The sequence below is a fragment of the Melanerpes formicivorus genome, unplaced genomic scaffold (genome assembly GCF_026170545.1).
Source record: "Melanerpes formicivorus ecotype bairdi unplaced genomic scaffold, bMelFor1.0.p_v2 SCAF_25, whole genome shotgun sequence".
NCBI lineage: Eukaryota > Metazoa > Chordata > Aves > Piciformes > Picidae > Melanerpes > Melanerpes formicivorus.
Window position 1 is genome coordinate 206,366 of NW_027142377.1, and position 15,799 is coordinate 222,164.

Sequence of the window (15,799 nt, forward strand, 5' to 3'; positions counted from 1 at the left end):
GTGTCACTGGGCTTTACTCCTGTCCCAGCTCTGCCTCTCTGCCCTTTGCCACAACTGCATAGCAGAGGTGGACTCAAGTGAAGTGCAGGAAAATGGGCTTCATCACACAGATATTGTAACACCTGCAGAAGGTTTTCCTTTAGTTTCTTTGTTTGCCCACACGATCTGTGCATGACGTTACTGACTGACCCCTCTCTCCTGCTGAGAAAACCACTTCTGAGCACTGCTCTTTTTCAGGCTTGCAGACCAGATGAGGATGATGAATTTCCCTCAGTGGTTTGATTTGCTGAAGAACATTTTTTCCAAGTTTACCATTTTCCTCAAGAGAATAAAGGTAAGGCACTCACCCACCCAGGGCTGCACACGCTACAGGGTGAGAGAAAAGGCAGGGACTTGCCATCTGAAGCCTGAAGATGTTGGGTTTTGCTTGCAGAGCTCCAGCTTTGGATTGAAAGGAGGGTATGTTGAATGTGCAGGACAGAAATGATTAGTGCTAACAAAGAGAGGAGTGGGAAGGAGGTAACAACCCCTCTTGTTGCCTGCTGACATCCTTCCTGAGCCGCTAGGGATTAGGACAGAACTTCTGTGCGTGGTAGATTGCTGCAGATGAGGTTTCTTTCACCATTCTCTGGTGCTGGCTAGCAGGAGCCAGGTGGACCCATCTAATTGCACCACAGAAGATAAAGGCAGGATCCTCTAGTTCAATTGGGTGGGCATGAAGGAATCTCTTTGTGGCACAGGGCTGTGGTCTGCCCGTTGCAGTAACAGTTGTGTTTGATTCCAGGCAACCCTAAATACCATCCGTAGCGTGGTTTTCTTGGTTCTAGACAAGAACCAGAAAACCAGGGAGCTGGAGGACACCTTGCAGAAGAGCTCTGCTAAGGACAGCACAGTGGACTCAGAGGTGGCCTACCTGACCCACGAGGGGCTGTTCATCAGCGACGCCTTCGCTGCCGGGCCCCTGGCACCCGGCGAGGCTGCCGCGCAGAGAAACGGCTCCCCCAGCAGCGAGCCCTGCAGCAGCGACTCGGTCTCCGAGCCGGAGGGCACCACCGATTCCTCCTCCAGCAAGGAGCAGACCTCCTCCTCTGGCACCCCAGCGGGGGTGGAGATGATGTAAGTGCAGGCCCAGCCCGCCCCGGGCTGCAGCGTGCCAGGCACGGGGTGTGGGGTGCAGTACTGAGATTGCTGGGGAGGAGGTGAAGCAAGAGGTGCTCCACTCTCAGCCCTGGAGGTGACATCAGACTGCACTGTCCTGAGCTCACCTTTGTTGCATTTGTTTGCCTTGTTTTCACCTCTGTGTGTAGTGGTGGGGACTGAGTGTGGCACTTCTTAATAGGAAAGGGCTTCTTCTCCATCTGTGCTGCTGGGGAGCCAATTCTGTAGCGAGCAGGAGAGGTGCAGGCCTGGCCTACAGGGAAGACAGACTGCTTGTCATGCCTTTAGCAGGCAGAAGCATTTCTGCTCCCTGTCCATGCTCCTTGTCTCTATTGTTTTTTCTAGTTTCCAGGCTGGCTTCATGGAATACACCTTGATAATTGTAGAGCAAAGTCTGCTGTTCATGTTCAGCTGTTTGGCTTGCCTGGTTAAAGAAATCCATCTCAGTGCTTTGCTCTCATAGGCAGCGCTGCTCCGTGGTGCTCCAGGCTTGTCACCTTTGTGGCAACCTTTAATGCATCCCTCAGCTATAGCTAGAAATCAGAGGTACCTTTTGAAAGGACCCAGGCATAGCATGCATGGGACTTGGGCATGAGCCCCTTCCAAAGCCACCATGGCTGGATACAGAGTTCCAGGAGGCAAAACTGAAAAACCCTGCTGCAAGATAGAAGATAGCAAGTGCAGCAGGCTGCCCAGAGAAGTGGTGGAGTTTCCATCTCTGAAGGCATTCCACACCCACCTGACCCATTCCTAGATGACTGATTCTAGGTCACCCTGTTCTAGCAGGGGGCTTGGACTGGATGATCTACAGAGGTCCCTTCCAGCCCTCACCACTCTGTGATTCTGTGGCCTGCTTGCACCAGCTGCTTGGCACTCACAGGCATGGCCTGGAGGCCCTGGACTAGAGGAGGGGCTGAGGGAGCTGGGGGTGTTCAGGCTGGAGGAGGCTGAGGGAGACATCATTGCTCTCTACAGCTCCCTGAAGGGAGTTTGAAGCAAGGAGGGGGCAGCCTCTGCTCCTTGGTGGCAAGAGACAGGACTAGAGAAATGGTTCCAAGCTGCCCCAGGGCAGGCTCAGGCTGGAGCTCAGGAACTATTTCTGCTCTGGAAGGGATCTCAGCCGTTGGAATGGTCTGCCCAGGGCAGTGCTGCAGTCACCATCCCTGGGGGTGTTCCAGCAGCCTGTGGAGCTGTGCTTAGGGACATGGTTTGGTGGTGACCCTGCAGTGCTGGGTGTAGAGCTGGACTGGATGAGCTTGGAGGCCTCTTCCAACCAGATGTTTTCTGTGATTCTGTGAGTCCAAGGTTAGAGCAAGGAACAGGGCAAGAGAAGGGGGTTGGATCCATTCTGGTCTGCAGCACCTAGGCAGAAGTGCAGCAGCCAGCTGCAGCTCTCGAGCAGCACCCTTGCTTCCAAGGCTGGCTGCATCACTTCACTCTAAACCCAACTTGTTTCCTCACTCTTTTGGTGTTCTTTGCACATCTGCTCCGTGCCTGGAGCAGGCTGGTCAGATGGTATCATCACACTGTGTGACCCTAGGTGCTTTTTGGGGTGTCCTGGGTTTTCTCTCTCCTCTCAGTCGCTGCAGCAGCCACAGTGGAGAAGGAAGTTGTTCATCTCAGTAATGACACGAATGGCAGAGCACTGGCTTTGTAGCCTGAAGCCTAAAGAGCTGCTGGAATGGCAGCCTGCAGATTTAAGGTGGTGGGGAGCCCAGAGTATCTGCTTTAGGCCTTACACTTGCACTGGAAGAAAAATGCTGTGGTTGTTTTACCTGTTGTACACTCGGGATGCTCAAGTGGAGCAGGGGCTTAGCAGAAGTTAGTAATCTTTATTGTGTTAGTGATGGCTGTGTGGTAATAGCCACTAGAACATGGATTTAAAATGAAATAAAGATGTGCAGTTGTGCATGTCCTTGTTACAGGCACTGAATGACAGCAGCTTAGAGGATCCCATCTGTACCAAGTGACTTTGGTGATGAACTGTCTGCATTTGGTAGCTGCTGCGAGGTTCTTTCCTTCTTCAGCCCATGAGCAGAAATACTGGGGAGGGTTTAATAAACTGATGCTCAACCAACTGCTTCTGTCACTTGTAGGATCAGTGATGACATGAAGCTGACTGACCTGGAACTGGTCAGGCTGGCAAACAATATTCAAGAGCTACTTTATAATGCTTCTGATATCTGCCACGATCGTTCGGTCAAGTTCCTCATGGCAAGAGCAAAGGTAAGGAGCTTGGGTCACACTGCTGCCAATGCCTCCTCCTTAAGGAGGAATTTACCCCCAAGGCTGAAATCAAGTCACTGTGCCCGCTGCCACAGGTGCCAGAGGGGCACACAAGCCCTCATGCCATGGCAGTGTGGGCTTCTCCTGTGTTTCAGGGACTTTTCTTTGTCAATACTCTGACTTGCCGTCCCTGAAGCTCCCCGCAGAGAGTGCATCTGTGGCAACGTGGCTGCACACTCTGTGCTCTGCCTCCCCTGCTCTGTCTAGAATCACACAGTGTGCCCTTTAACATGCTGCTAGCCCTCAGCCCTGCCCCCTGGTTCCTGCTTTACACCTCTGAATGTTTGTGGTGGTTTTCTTTGCCTGCAGGACGGCTTCCTGGAGAAGCTGAATTCCAACGAGTTCGTTGCTCTGTCGCGGCTGATGGAAGGCTTCATCTTGGACACTGAGCAGGTCTGCGGCAGGAGGAGCATGTCCCTGAGAGGAGCACTCCAGAGCCAAGCCAACAGATTCGTGAACAGGTTCCATGAGGAGAGAAAGACAAAGCTAAGGTAGCTCTGAGCACAGGATTGCTGTTTTCTCACAGGACTCATCCTGCAAGTCACCTCTCAGGCACACACCACCTTTTGCTGCCCAGCACAGCAGTCAGCTGCTTGTGCTGAGGAGCAGAGGATGAACCAACTGCAGTGAAGCCAAATCAATGTTCAGTGGGTTCAGGCTTCTACAGTTTTCATCATTTCTTCACCCTGAGTTGTTCCAGAAGAGCTGTGATAGCAACAGAAAATGCCCAAGACTGAAGGGCAACAATTAAAACCCAAACCAATTAGAACAACGATTAAAACCCTTTAACCACTTGGGCAACAGCCTTCACAGGGACAGGCATCAGCTCCTTTGGCTCCCATCCATCCACAGCTCTTCATATCATGGAATTGCTTCAGTTGAGAAAGACCTCCAAGATCATCCAACCCAACCATGCTCTAACTCGGCCAAGGCTGGGGCTAAACCATGGCCCTCAGCACCACAGCTCTGCCTCTTCCAAACACCTCCAGGGATGGGCATTCAACCACCTCCCTGGGCAGCCTCTGCCAGCCTTTGAGAACCCTTTCAGGGAAGAAATTTCTTCTCATATCCAACCTAAACCTCCCCTGGGGCAACTTGAGGCCATTTCCTCTCCTCCTGTCTCTTGTTGCATGTGAGAAGAGCCCAACCCCCACCTGGCTCCAGCCTCCTCTCAGGGAGCTGTAGAGAGCAAGGAGGTCTCCCCTCAGCCTCCTCTTCTCCACACTAAACACCCCCAGCTCCCTCAGCTGCTCCTCCCCAGCCCTGTTCTCCAGACCCTTCCCCAGCTTCCTTGCCCTTCTCTGGACCCTCTTCAGCCCCTCAATGTCCTTCTTGCAGTGAGGGCCCCAAAACTGAACCCAGCACTCAAGGTGTGGTCTCCCCAGTGGTGAGTCCAAGGGCCAATCCCTGTTCTGGTCCTGCTGGCCACACCAGTGCTGGTTCAGACCAGCATTTGGGTCTTTCTTCAGTGGCAGTGATCTCATCAGGACCTGCGTTGCCTCTGCAGTCTTTTGTTCTCTGCCAGGCTGAATGAACAAACTGGGAGGTCACTAGGCCTGAGCTGCTCTTCTGTTTTGTGGCTGCCACTTGTTGGGCACCTCTTCCTCACGAAGATGAGCACAACAACGTTTTGGGGCACTGGCTGTCGTTGGATGAGCGTGGTTTTTATTGCAGGGGCGGCAGGCAGGAGCAGAGTCCGGAGAAGGCAGCTCATGTTCTGAGTCCTCCTCCCTTTTGTGTTTATCTCTAGCCTGCTCTTGGACAACGAGCGCTGGAAGCAAGCTGAAGTCCCTGCCGAGTTCCAGGACCTCGTGGATTCGGTGTCAGATGGCAGAATTTCTCTCCCTGACAAAAAGCCTGCAGGTGTGTGTCTTGTAACTCTACCATTGACTCCATTTCTCACCAGCCCATGCTGCTGCTGAGTGTTGCTGGATGCCCCTCCTGATCGCTGTCTGCTCCCTTTCTGGCAGCGTCAGGAAAAAGTTGAGGCCTCTTTTCTTTCTTCCTTCCTTTTATTTCCCCTCCCTGTTTCAGCATCAAAGCTTCTTGTGCTGACCTTTAAAGGTCATTGATTTACTTTTAAAGAAACCCATTTCAGTGCTAGCCCAGGCAGGGAGCTCCCTCTTTATCCCAGCATTCCCAGAGTGGAGTCTTTGCAGTCTTTGCACCAACGCAGCCCTTGCCCACAACACACCACTGAAGGGTGCACCTGTGCATGCTCAGCCCCACTCAGCTTGCCCCTTCCCACTGTTGTGTCTGCCAGATGCTCAAAGGAGAGGCAGCCTGCTCTGTGACACCTCGAGCATGTTCAGCTGTTTACCTTGCCACAGACACCTCACCTGACCCCAAACAAGTCACTGGCTTGCTCCTCGTGCCCCACTCCCCCCTGTTCACACTGGGCATGTGTAACATGTTCTTGTCTTGTGGAACTGCAGTGGTAAGTGTGTGTGAGCAGCTAGAGGAGGAGGAAAACATGCAGAAAGAGGAAGGAAAATGGCATCAGATGAGAAGGGAAAATGCAACAATTTCTTCATGGAGAACCCTGAGCCACTTCCCCCCTCCCCCAAGAAGACGCAGAGACCACATTAGGCAATAACCATGCCAGTTAGGGAGTGTGACACCAAAACAGGCATATTGAAACTCCCCCAGAAAACCTCTTGCAGCTTCCATCAAGAAGATAGCAAATTGGTGGCATCAATTGTAGCTGCATTAGGAAGAGCTTCTTCTGTGAAGCCTGAGGAAGAGGTGGTTTGAAGATGAAATAGTAATGTGCACAGCAAGTCACTTGAGAAGGTGTAGTGGAAAACCCAGTGACCCCTGGTGCTTTTCTTCTCTTCACAACCTGCTGTATTTGGAGTTTCTAAGTCTGTAATGACTGTGGGATGTTGGAGGATTTGTGAGCTAAGGTGCCAGCAGATAAGCAAGTAACTGTAGGGGCCATAAGAATTATGGTAGATGACCAGCTATGTAATCAACATTGTAAAAGAGAGCAGTGCTCCAAAGGTAAGTTTGGGGGGTGGGGGTGGGGTGTTGTTCAAGCCTTGGAAAGTGAGCACTAAATATGTAGAAACTGGCACTTTTTGATCCATGCTTTTAGTTCAACTCCTGCTTTCTCCTTCCTTGCTAAAATGCCTAGCTGCTGAAGAAAGAAAACCAGCTGAATTCCTCGTTGTTGAAGGACAGAAATACGCCACTGTTGGGTAAGATACGCTCTGCTTTTAGCAGGGGGCTTGCTTGGCAAGAACCTTTGGGCAGAACTCTGATGAATACTAACAGCTTCAGCAATCCTACTGGAGTGAAAAACTTCTAATACTGCGACAGGCCAGTTTCCCTTTGGTTCCCCGGAGCCGGGCAGCGCCGCCGGCCCTTCGGGTCCCGGGAGCTGGGCAGCGCTGCCGGCCCTTCGGGTCCCGGGAGCTGGGCAGCGCTGCCGGCCCTTTAGGTCCTGGGAGCTGGGCAGTGCCGGCGGCCCTTTGGGGTCCCGGGAGCTGGGCAGCGCTGCCGGCCCTTCAGTTTCCGGGGCTGCCGGCCCTTTAGGTCCTGGGAGCTGGGCAGTGCCGGCGGCCCTTTGGGGTCCCGGGAGCTGGGCAGCGCTGCCGGCCCTTTAGGTCCCGGGGCTGGGCAGTGCTGCCGGCCCTTTGGGGTCCCGGGACTGGGCAGTGCTGCCGGCCCTTTGGGGTCCCGGGGCTGGGCAGTGCTGCCGGCCCTTTGGGGTCCCGGGGCTGGGCAGCGTTGCCGGCCCTTTAGGTCCCGGGAGCCGGGCAGCGCTGCCGGCCCTTTAGGTCCCGGGAGCTGGGCGGCGCCGCTGGCCCTTCAGTTCCTGGGAGCTGGCCCTTGGCCCTCCCGGGGCTGGGGCAGCACTGCTGGCCCTTTGCCTTCCTGGGGCCGGGTCATGCCGGCCCTTTAGTTCCCATAGCTGTGCAGCACTGCAAGCCCTTCTGTAGCTGGATTTGCTTTATGCTCCTCTGAATGGCTGGGCTGAAGTTTGTGGTTTCATTTGCCTCTGAGGGGGTTTCCCAGTTGTTTCATGAAAACACAGCCTAAAGGCAGAGAGAGTGAACTCTTTGAAGGGTTAGAATATCTGTTCAGATCATTTGGTCGTGCCTTAGTTTTCCTGAACTGAAAGGATTGTGTCTGCTCTTTGTGGAGCCTTCTTCATTGCACCCAGCAGCATCCAAATCCTCCAGTGCCTGCTGAATTCAGCAGCCATTGCAAGTGTTGGGTGTCTTTGACTATGTGGTGCTGTTTCTTCACAGCTCCTTCTCTGGTGGTGACTCCATTCATTCCATCCTTTTCACTGGTGGTTGTAGCCTTCCTTCTGGGGATTTCAACACCTGCTCAAAGCCAACCCTAATTACACCCTAGCACAAAGAGCTCCAGAGCTCCATTTCCCCCCCTGCTAACCTCTCCATGGAGGCTTCCAGTTCCACAGCAGCTTTTTTGGAGATTGAGAAGTTGAACCAGTGAAGCTTAGGAAATTTTTCTCTCATAGATCCTTTTTCTAACAGCCATGCTGGTTTGTGGTGTTCCTCATAACCATCTCCATGTGCTGCTGCTTGGGTTTGACTTCAGATCTCCTGCTGGCTTCATTTAGGGCTGGCATCTCTAGCAGGAGGTAGCTTCCCCCCACCGTGGCCAGCCCAGGCTTGGGTTTTTTTTATGGTGGGTTTTTCAACATCTTGTGTGCACTGAGGTGACATCCTTGGCTGTTTGCTCTCTTGTAGGACAGTCCTGCTGTTGATAAGAATCATCCTGGAGTACTGCCAGTGTGTGGACAACATTCCTTCCATCACCACTGACATGCTCACCCGCCTGTCCGATCTGCTGAAGGTAGGGCTCCGAGTGTCAGCTCATCAGGGCTCTGGAGGACCTGGCTTCCCCTCTGTAGTGCTTCACATGCTTTCATAGGAGTTCTGGACATTGGCTAGAGGAGGCTGTCTTTATTACTGTGCCATTAGAGATGCCATCTGTAGTGTGAATGAGCTCTGGGAAGGCTGCTGTCCTTCCTCTTGTTCACCTGCAGTGCTGGAAATCCCATCGAGCTGTGTTTACCAGAGCTGCCTGTCCTTCAGGCTGGAGGTAGGGTTAATGCCACTGAAGAACAAGGCCCTTGGTCCCAGATGCTGCAGGGATGTAACTGCATTCAGGAGGGAAATGAGTGAAACCCTTGGATCTTACAAGTCAGTAGAAGCATGAAAAATTGCATGGGATGGAGCTTGTGCTGTGGAATGTGAAGGTGATGGAAGAGCAGGACCCTCCTCTCATTTGTTTCTCAGCAGAGAGGGGGAAGGCTGACAAAACACAGGTGTAGAGCAAGGTGATGGAAGGAAACAGAAACACAAGGAACACATTAATATGCCCTCCAGCTATCATGTACCTGATACACCAGATGTATAGATACAGGCTCCAGAGTCTTGACCCACAGGTGTCAGGGGTTGAGTTCTAAATGCAGAGCTGCCCTTGTGCACAGCTCTCAGAGGAAGGCTGGGCACAGTCTGACTTGCTGCTTTTATTTTCCATGCTGAGAGGAGCCTCACCCAAAGGTCTCACAGAGAAGCAGGAATCAGAGCCTGAACTGCAGTCACTGAGCAGCTGTTTTTAACAGCACTTCTTCTGCTTCCCTTTGCTGAAACACTGCCTTGAGTCAGAAAATCACAGAAGCACAGAATGGTAGGGGCTGGAAGGGACCTCCAGAGATCATCCAGTCCAACCCCCCTGCCAGGGCAGGGGCACCCAGGGCAGGGCACACAGGAACACAGCCAGGCTGGTCTTGAAAGCCTCCAGAGAAGGAGATTCCACAACTTCTCTGGGCAGCCTGCTCCAGGCCTCCAGCACCCTCACTGTAGAGAAGTTTCTCCTCATGTGGAGGTGGACAGGTTTTGAGGGTGGTGGTAAAAGTCCTTCTGTCTCACTGGTGAACAGTCTGTAGTAAGCACAGGAGACTCTGGAACTGGCCTTCATCACAGTATCATAGTATCAGTCAGGGTTGGAAGGGACCACAAGGATCATCTAGTTCCAACTCCCCTGCCATGGGCAGGGACACCCCACACTAGATCAGGCTGCCCAGAGCCTCATCCAGCCTGGGCTTAAACACCTCCAGGGACAGGGCCTCAACCACCTCCCTGGACAACACATTCCAGGGCTTCACCACTCTCATGGTGAACAACTTCCTCCTCACCTCCAGCCTCAATCTCCCCACCTCCAGCTTCATTCCATCCCCCCTAGTCCTATCACTACCTGACATCCTGAGAAGTCCTTCCCCAGCCTTCCTGTAGGCCCCCTTCAGATACTGGAAGGCCACAATTAGGTCACCTCAGAGCCTTCTCTTCTCCAGACTGAACAGCCCCAACTCCTTCAGTCTGTCCTCATAGGAGAGGTGCTCCAGCCCTCTGATCATCCTTGTGGCCCTTCTCTGGACACCTTCCAGCACCTCCAGATCCCTCTTGCAATAGGGGCTCCAGAACTGGAGGCAGTACTCCAGGTGGGGTCTCAGCAGAGCTGAGCAGAGGGGGAGGATCATCTCCCTTGCCCTGCTGGCCACACTTCTCCTGATGCAGCCCAGGATCTGATTGGCTTTCTGGGCTGCAAGTGCACACTGAGAGCTCCTGTTGAGCTTCTCCTCCCCCAGCACCCCCAAGTCTCTCTCCTCAGGGCTGCTTTCCAGCCAGTCCCTGCCCAGCCTGGATTTGTGCCTGGGATTGCCTCGACCCAGCTGCAGGACCCTGCCCTTGGTCTTGTTGAACTTCATGAGGTTGGCCTGTGCCCACCTCTCCAGCCTGTCCAGGTCCCTCTGGATGGCCTCCCTTCCCTCCAGCCTGTCTGCTGCACCACACAGCTTGGTGTCATCAGCAAACTTGCTGAGGGTGCACTCAATGCCACTGTCCATGGCACCCACAAGGATGTTGAACAAGCCTGGTCCCTGGACTGATCCCTGAGGGACTCTGCTTGTCCCTGGCCTCCACTGGGACATGGAGCCATTGACAGCCACTCTTTGGGTGCAGCCATCAAGCCAGTTCCTTATCCATCTAGTGGTCACCCATCAAACCCATGTGTCACCAGCCTGGAGACCAGGATGTGATGTGGGACAGTGTTGAAGGCTTTGCTCAGGCCCAGCCAAACGACATCAGCTGCTCTCCCCTCAGCTATTGATGTTGTCACCTGCTCAGAGAAGGCCACCAGGTTGGTCAGGCAGGATCTACCCTTGGTGAAGCCATGTTCCAAATCACCTCTTCACTATTCTTCTGAGCCAGTAGTGCCTGTCTAAGCCTCCCAAGCTCTCTTGCTGGTGCTTGGTGGGTAGGTGTGGGGGCTGGGGGTGCATCTTCACCACCTTTTTCCTTTCTCAACAGTATTTCAACTCCAGGAGCTGCCAGCTGGTGCTCGGAGCTGGTGCCCTGCAAGTTGTTGGTTTGAAAACAATCACTACAAAGAACCTAGGTATGGATTTCCCTCTGCAAAATGTCAGAGCTCCTGCTGCTGCCTGTTCAAAACCAACCCAAACACACCCAGACCTTCTGCACATTTGCAGTCAGCTCTCTGTGTGCTGCTGGGTGCCGTGGGTGAGCAGACCTTGCTGGCTGGCTGGGGGTTGTGAGATCTGTACAGATGCTGGTGAATCCTCTGGGCTAGAGAGGCACTGGAATCCATCCCATTCCTGTGCTGGCTCACTGTAATGGGAAGCTTCACTGTGTTAGGTGAAGGAACCATGCCATCAAACACATGGGCCAGCAGGTCTGCCATGAAGGTATTTTGAGGGCAGGAAAGGGCAGGGACTTTCTCAGTGGTGACTTTGATATGCTGGGAACTGCTCAGGGCAAAGCTCTTGCCACTGTAGGTAGGTGGGCAGAGAAATCCAGCCCAAGCCCTGGCTGCTGAGCTGTGCAGTCCTGCCTGTGCTGGGGTCCTGTGAGGCCACACAGACAGCTGCTGCTGGTCCAGACCACGTGTGGGTAGTGCATGGAGCCCTTCAGGGGGTGGTTCTGGATCCAGTTCAGTCTCCTGTGGCTGAGTGTCTTGGGGCAGTCAGGGGACATTGGACTCTCTGTGTGCTGAACCCAAACATTGGGTTGTGCTGCAGAGTTTCTCATTTGCTCCTCTGCTGCATTGCCAGCCCCAGGGTAACCTGCCTGGGGACAGCAAGGTGCCCAAGCTGCACAGCAGTCCTGCCTCCATCCCAGTGCCCCCTGAAACAAAGAGCCTTTGGCTGGTGAGTTGCTGCAGGTGTTGCAGCATGCAGTTCCCATGTTTCAAGCTGGCATTTCCCTGTGGATGGAGGATGGATTCCAGAGGCTTCCCCCTAAAGGACTGTGTGCTGGAACAGGCACAAGTGAGCAGAGAAAAGCTGGCTCAGGGTCTTTGCTCCAGAAGGTTTCCCCAGGCTGGTGACCACACTGGTACTGCTGTTGGCTCAGCTCCTGTTGGGCACAGGAGAAGCTCAGTCTTGGGAATCTTGCTGGCAGCACAGGCAGGAGCAGGCTCTGGGCCCCAGCAGGGCAGGGTGTTTACATACACCTCCTGCAGGAGAGATTCAGATGCCTTCAGAATGTGGCTGCTGAGGTGAGGCAGCTGCTCAGTCAGGTCTTTAGAGATCTTTCTGATGTCTGTGTGCATGCTCAGGGCAGACACTGGAAGCCTCTTGCAGAATCAGCCTCTTACCCTCCCCGTGCCCCAGCAGCTGGCTGGGGGCAGCCAGGTCCCAGCCTGGCACCTTGGCTGGCTGGGTGCCCCGGGGCACAGAGAGAGGCTTCCCTCCTCTGGGTTTAAAAGGCTATGTTAGAAGCAAGTAGCTCTTGCTGTGTAATAATGAAGCGATCTTTCTCTCCCCCTGGTGGCCTGGCCGCGCAGCCCTCTCCTCCCGTTGCCTGCAGCTAATCGTGCACTACATTCCTGTTATCAGGGCTCACTTTGAAGCTCGGCTGCAGCCCAAGCAGTTCAGCATGCTCAGGCATTTCGACCACATCACAAAGGTAACTCCTGGGCATCCCCTGGAAGAGCTTGCAGAGCTCTGCTTTGCAGCTGTGCTGTGAGGAGCAGGGGTGCCCTCAGCCAGTGAGTGAAACCTGCTTTCTTCTTCCCTTGCAGGATTATCATGACCACATAGCTGAGATCTCAGCAAAGCTGGTTGCCATCATGGACAGCTTGTTTGACAAACTATTGTCCAAGGTAATGGGTTATGGCAGGAAGGATGCACTCTGGAGGGCCCCTCCTCTACAGACCAGGGGTTTCATGTGGAGGCTGAAACTTGCCTCATCAGGACTTGTTGGGACTTCCCTGAACTGCATGAACACACAGCTATGTGCTGTGCTTGTGGATGTGTTTTGTCTTCACATAGTATCACAGTATCAGTCAGGGTTGGAAGGGACCACAAGGATCATCTAGTTCCAACCCCCCTGCCATGGGCAAGGACACCCCACACTAGATCAGGCTGGCCACAGCCTCATCCAGCCTGGGCTTAAACACCTCCAGGGACAGGGCCTCAACCACCTCCCTGGACAGCCCATTCCAGGGTTTCACCACTCTCATGGGGAAGAACTTCCTCCTCACCTCCAGCCTGAATCTCCCCACCTCCAGCTTCATTCCATTCTCCCTAGTCCTATCACTATCTGACATCTTGATCAGTCCCTCCCCAGCCTTTCTGTAGGCTCCCTTCAGATACTGGAAGGCCACAATTTGCCATGTGGCTATCATTTGCCTTCAGCCCCCAAGAGAAATGGCCTCAGTCCTGTGCACTCCTTCAGCAGTAAGACAAGTGCTTTGGCTGGTGCAGCTGCTCTGGTGCTCTCCCACCCCCAGCAGTGTTATCCACTCACACAGCTCTTGTCTGCAGTCAGGCTGAGCCAGGTCCTGTTCTCCTGCTCTTCCTAACAGCACCTCTTTCCAAGTGGGGTGCCTGCAATTTCCTGCAGCTGAGGAAACAGCAAAAGAACTGCTGAGGAGGAAGAGTTTGTGGAGGGGAAGGACCCAGTGGGCTGCAGGCCTGAGGTCCAGAGGTGTGTGCTGAGCAGCTGCTGTTAGCGTGCTGCCTGCTCCATGAAGTGCTCTTAGTGGGTTTAGGTTTTGGAACACTCATCAGTGCAGCAGGTTGCTCTTGGGCCAGCTCCACTTGCTCCTGACTCACCTCATGGTGGGATGCACTGACAGAGAGTGCCCCAAGATGGAGCCTGCTGGGCCCACAGACACAACAGACAAGTTACATCTTCAACCTAAACCTGCTCTGGTGAAACTTGAGGACATTTCTTCTCCTCTTACTTGTACCTAGGGAGAAGAGCCCAACCCCCACCTGGCTCCAGCCTCCCTTCAGGGAGTTGGAGAGAGCAATGAGGTCTCCCCTCAGCCTCCTCTTCTCCACACTAAACACCCCCAGCTCCCTCAGCTGCTCCTCCCCAGCCTTGTTCTCCAGACCCTTCCCCAGCTTCCTTGCCCTTCTCTGGACCCTCTCCAGCCCCTCAATGTTTTTCTTGCAGTGAGGGCCCCAGAACTGCAGCCAGCACTGCAGGTGTGGCCTCCCCAGTGCTGAGTGCAGGAGGACAATCCCTGTTCTGGTCCTGCTGGCCACAGCATTGCTGATCCAGGCCAAGTGTAGGACCCAACCCTTGGCCTTGTTGAATCTCTGAGGCCAACATCACACAGTCTAGAAACCTGCTGTGGAGGGGAGGAGCAGATGGCTCCTCCAGCAGGGTCAGTCACACAGGAACACATCCAGATGGGTCTGGAATGCCTCCAGAGATGGAGACTCCACAGCCTCTCTGGGCAGCCTGCCCCAGTGCTCTGCCACCCTCACAGGAGAGAGCTGCCTCTGCTGCTCCTGGGCAGCTGCTTTGATTTCAGAGTCCTTCTGAATTCACATTCCCAATCCAGAGTAGGGAGGTAAGACTTTTGCTCCCTGTGTAGTAAATCTCTTGCCACCTGTTGGTTGCCAGTGTCTGTCTTCTCAAGATCTCAGTCACTAGAAAGGGATGCCTTCTCCTTTGTTTCCCAAGGAACTCCTGCAGTGGATTTGTGGGGGCTGCAGCATGATAGGAGTCATGGAATCACAGAGTAGCAGGGGTGGGAAGGGCCCTCTGGAGATCTTCCAGTCCAACCCCCCTGCCAGAGCAGGGTCACTCAGAAGGGTATCCAGGTGGGTTTGGAATGTCTCCAGAGATGGAGGCTCCCCCACATCTCTGTGCAGCCTGCTCCAGTGCTCTGCCACCCTCACAGTAAAGAAGTTCCTCCTTGTGTTGAGATGGAACTTCCTGTGCTTGAGCTTGTGTCCATTACCTCTTGTCCTGTCACTGGGCATCACTGAACAAAGCCTGGCCCCATCCTCCTGACACCCACCCTGGGAGTGCTCACAGGCAGTGATGAGCTCCACCCTCACTCTTCTCTTCTCCAGGCTAAACAGCCCCAAGTCCCTCAGCCTCTCTTCATAAGGGGCTGCATCTGCCTGAGACCATGGCCAGCACCCCTGGGAGCTGGCAGTCATGCTGAGTGCCCCTTGGTTGATGATGTCGTTAGCAAGGCAGGCCTGCAGCTGGCTCCTGCAGACTCCCACACAGACTGGCTTAAAGGGGTGGAGGAAAGTAACTGCTTGTGGTTTTCCCTGCAGTATGAAGTGAAGGCTCCTGTTCCATCAGCCTGCTTCAGGAACATCTGCAAGCAAATGGCAAAGATGCACGAAGCCATCTACGATCTCCTGCCTGAAGAGCAAACCCAGGTGAAGGTTGTGTTTGAGATCCAAGTGACCCCTTCCTTGCAAAGGAACTGGGAACAGGAGACACTTCTGCTTGATCTGGGGGGGGGAAAGAGCTTTTGTAGAGCCTCTGTGAAACTCAGGCAGGGAAGGGGTCAGTAGCAGGCACCCAGCTCAGCCTGAGCTGCAGCAAGTGTTGGGGTGTGCAGGGACAGCACAGAGCTGAGTGATGCCAGCAGTTGGAGCTGTGTTTTGATGTCTGAAGAGGGGGATTATCAGAGTATCACAGTATCAGTCAGGGTTGGAAGGGACCACAAGGATCATCTAGTTCCAACCCCCCTGCCATGGGCAGGGACACCCCACACTAGATCAGCCTGGCCAGAGCCTCATCCAGCCTGGGCTTAAACACCTCCAGGGATGGGGCCCAACCACCTCCCTGGACAACCCATTCCAGGGCTTCACCACTCTCATGGGGAAGAACTTCCTCCTCACCTCCAGCCTGAATCTCCCCACCTCCAGCTTCATTCCATTCCCCCTAGTCCTATCACTACCTGAGATCCTGAGCAGTCCTTCCCCAGCCTTCCTGTAGGCCCCCTTCAGATACTGGAAGGCCACAATTAGGTCACCTCAGAGCCTTCTCTTCTCCAGACTGATTATGCACCTTCTGCACAAATGGCAGCACCT

The 15,799-nt window shown here is 54.0% G+C and overlaps 1 protein-coding gene across 2 annotated transcripts in view; it reads left to right on the forward strand.

Moving 5' to 3' along the window:
- Nucleotides 1-15,799, forward strand: part of VPS54 (VPS54 subunit of GARP complex) — a 55,054-nt gene that overhangs the window by 34,647 nt on the left and 4,608 nt on the right. For both annotated transcript variants that reach the window (XM_068153002.1, XM_068153003.1), the window contains 11 exons: nt 238-334; nt 785-1,116; nt 3,255-3,384; nt 3,754-3,935; nt 5,195-5,307; nt 6,581-6,644; nt 8,169-8,274; nt 10,794-10,881; nt 12,289-12,410; nt 12,526-12,606; nt 15,032-15,139. In XM_068153002.1, coding sequence (XP_068009103.1) covers nt 238-334; nt 785-1,116; nt 3,255-3,384; nt 3,754-3,935; nt 5,195-5,307; nt 6,581-6,644; nt 8,169-8,274; nt 10,794-10,881; nt 12,289-12,410; nt 12,526-12,606; nt 15,032-15,139 — 1,423 coding nt within the window. The remainder of the gene's footprint in view (nt 1-237; nt 335-784; nt 1,117-3,254; nt 3,385-3,753; nt 3,936-5,194; nt 5,308-6,580; nt 6,645-8,168; nt 8,275-10,793; nt 10,882-12,288; nt 12,411-12,525; nt 12,607-15,031; nt 15,140-15,799) is intronic.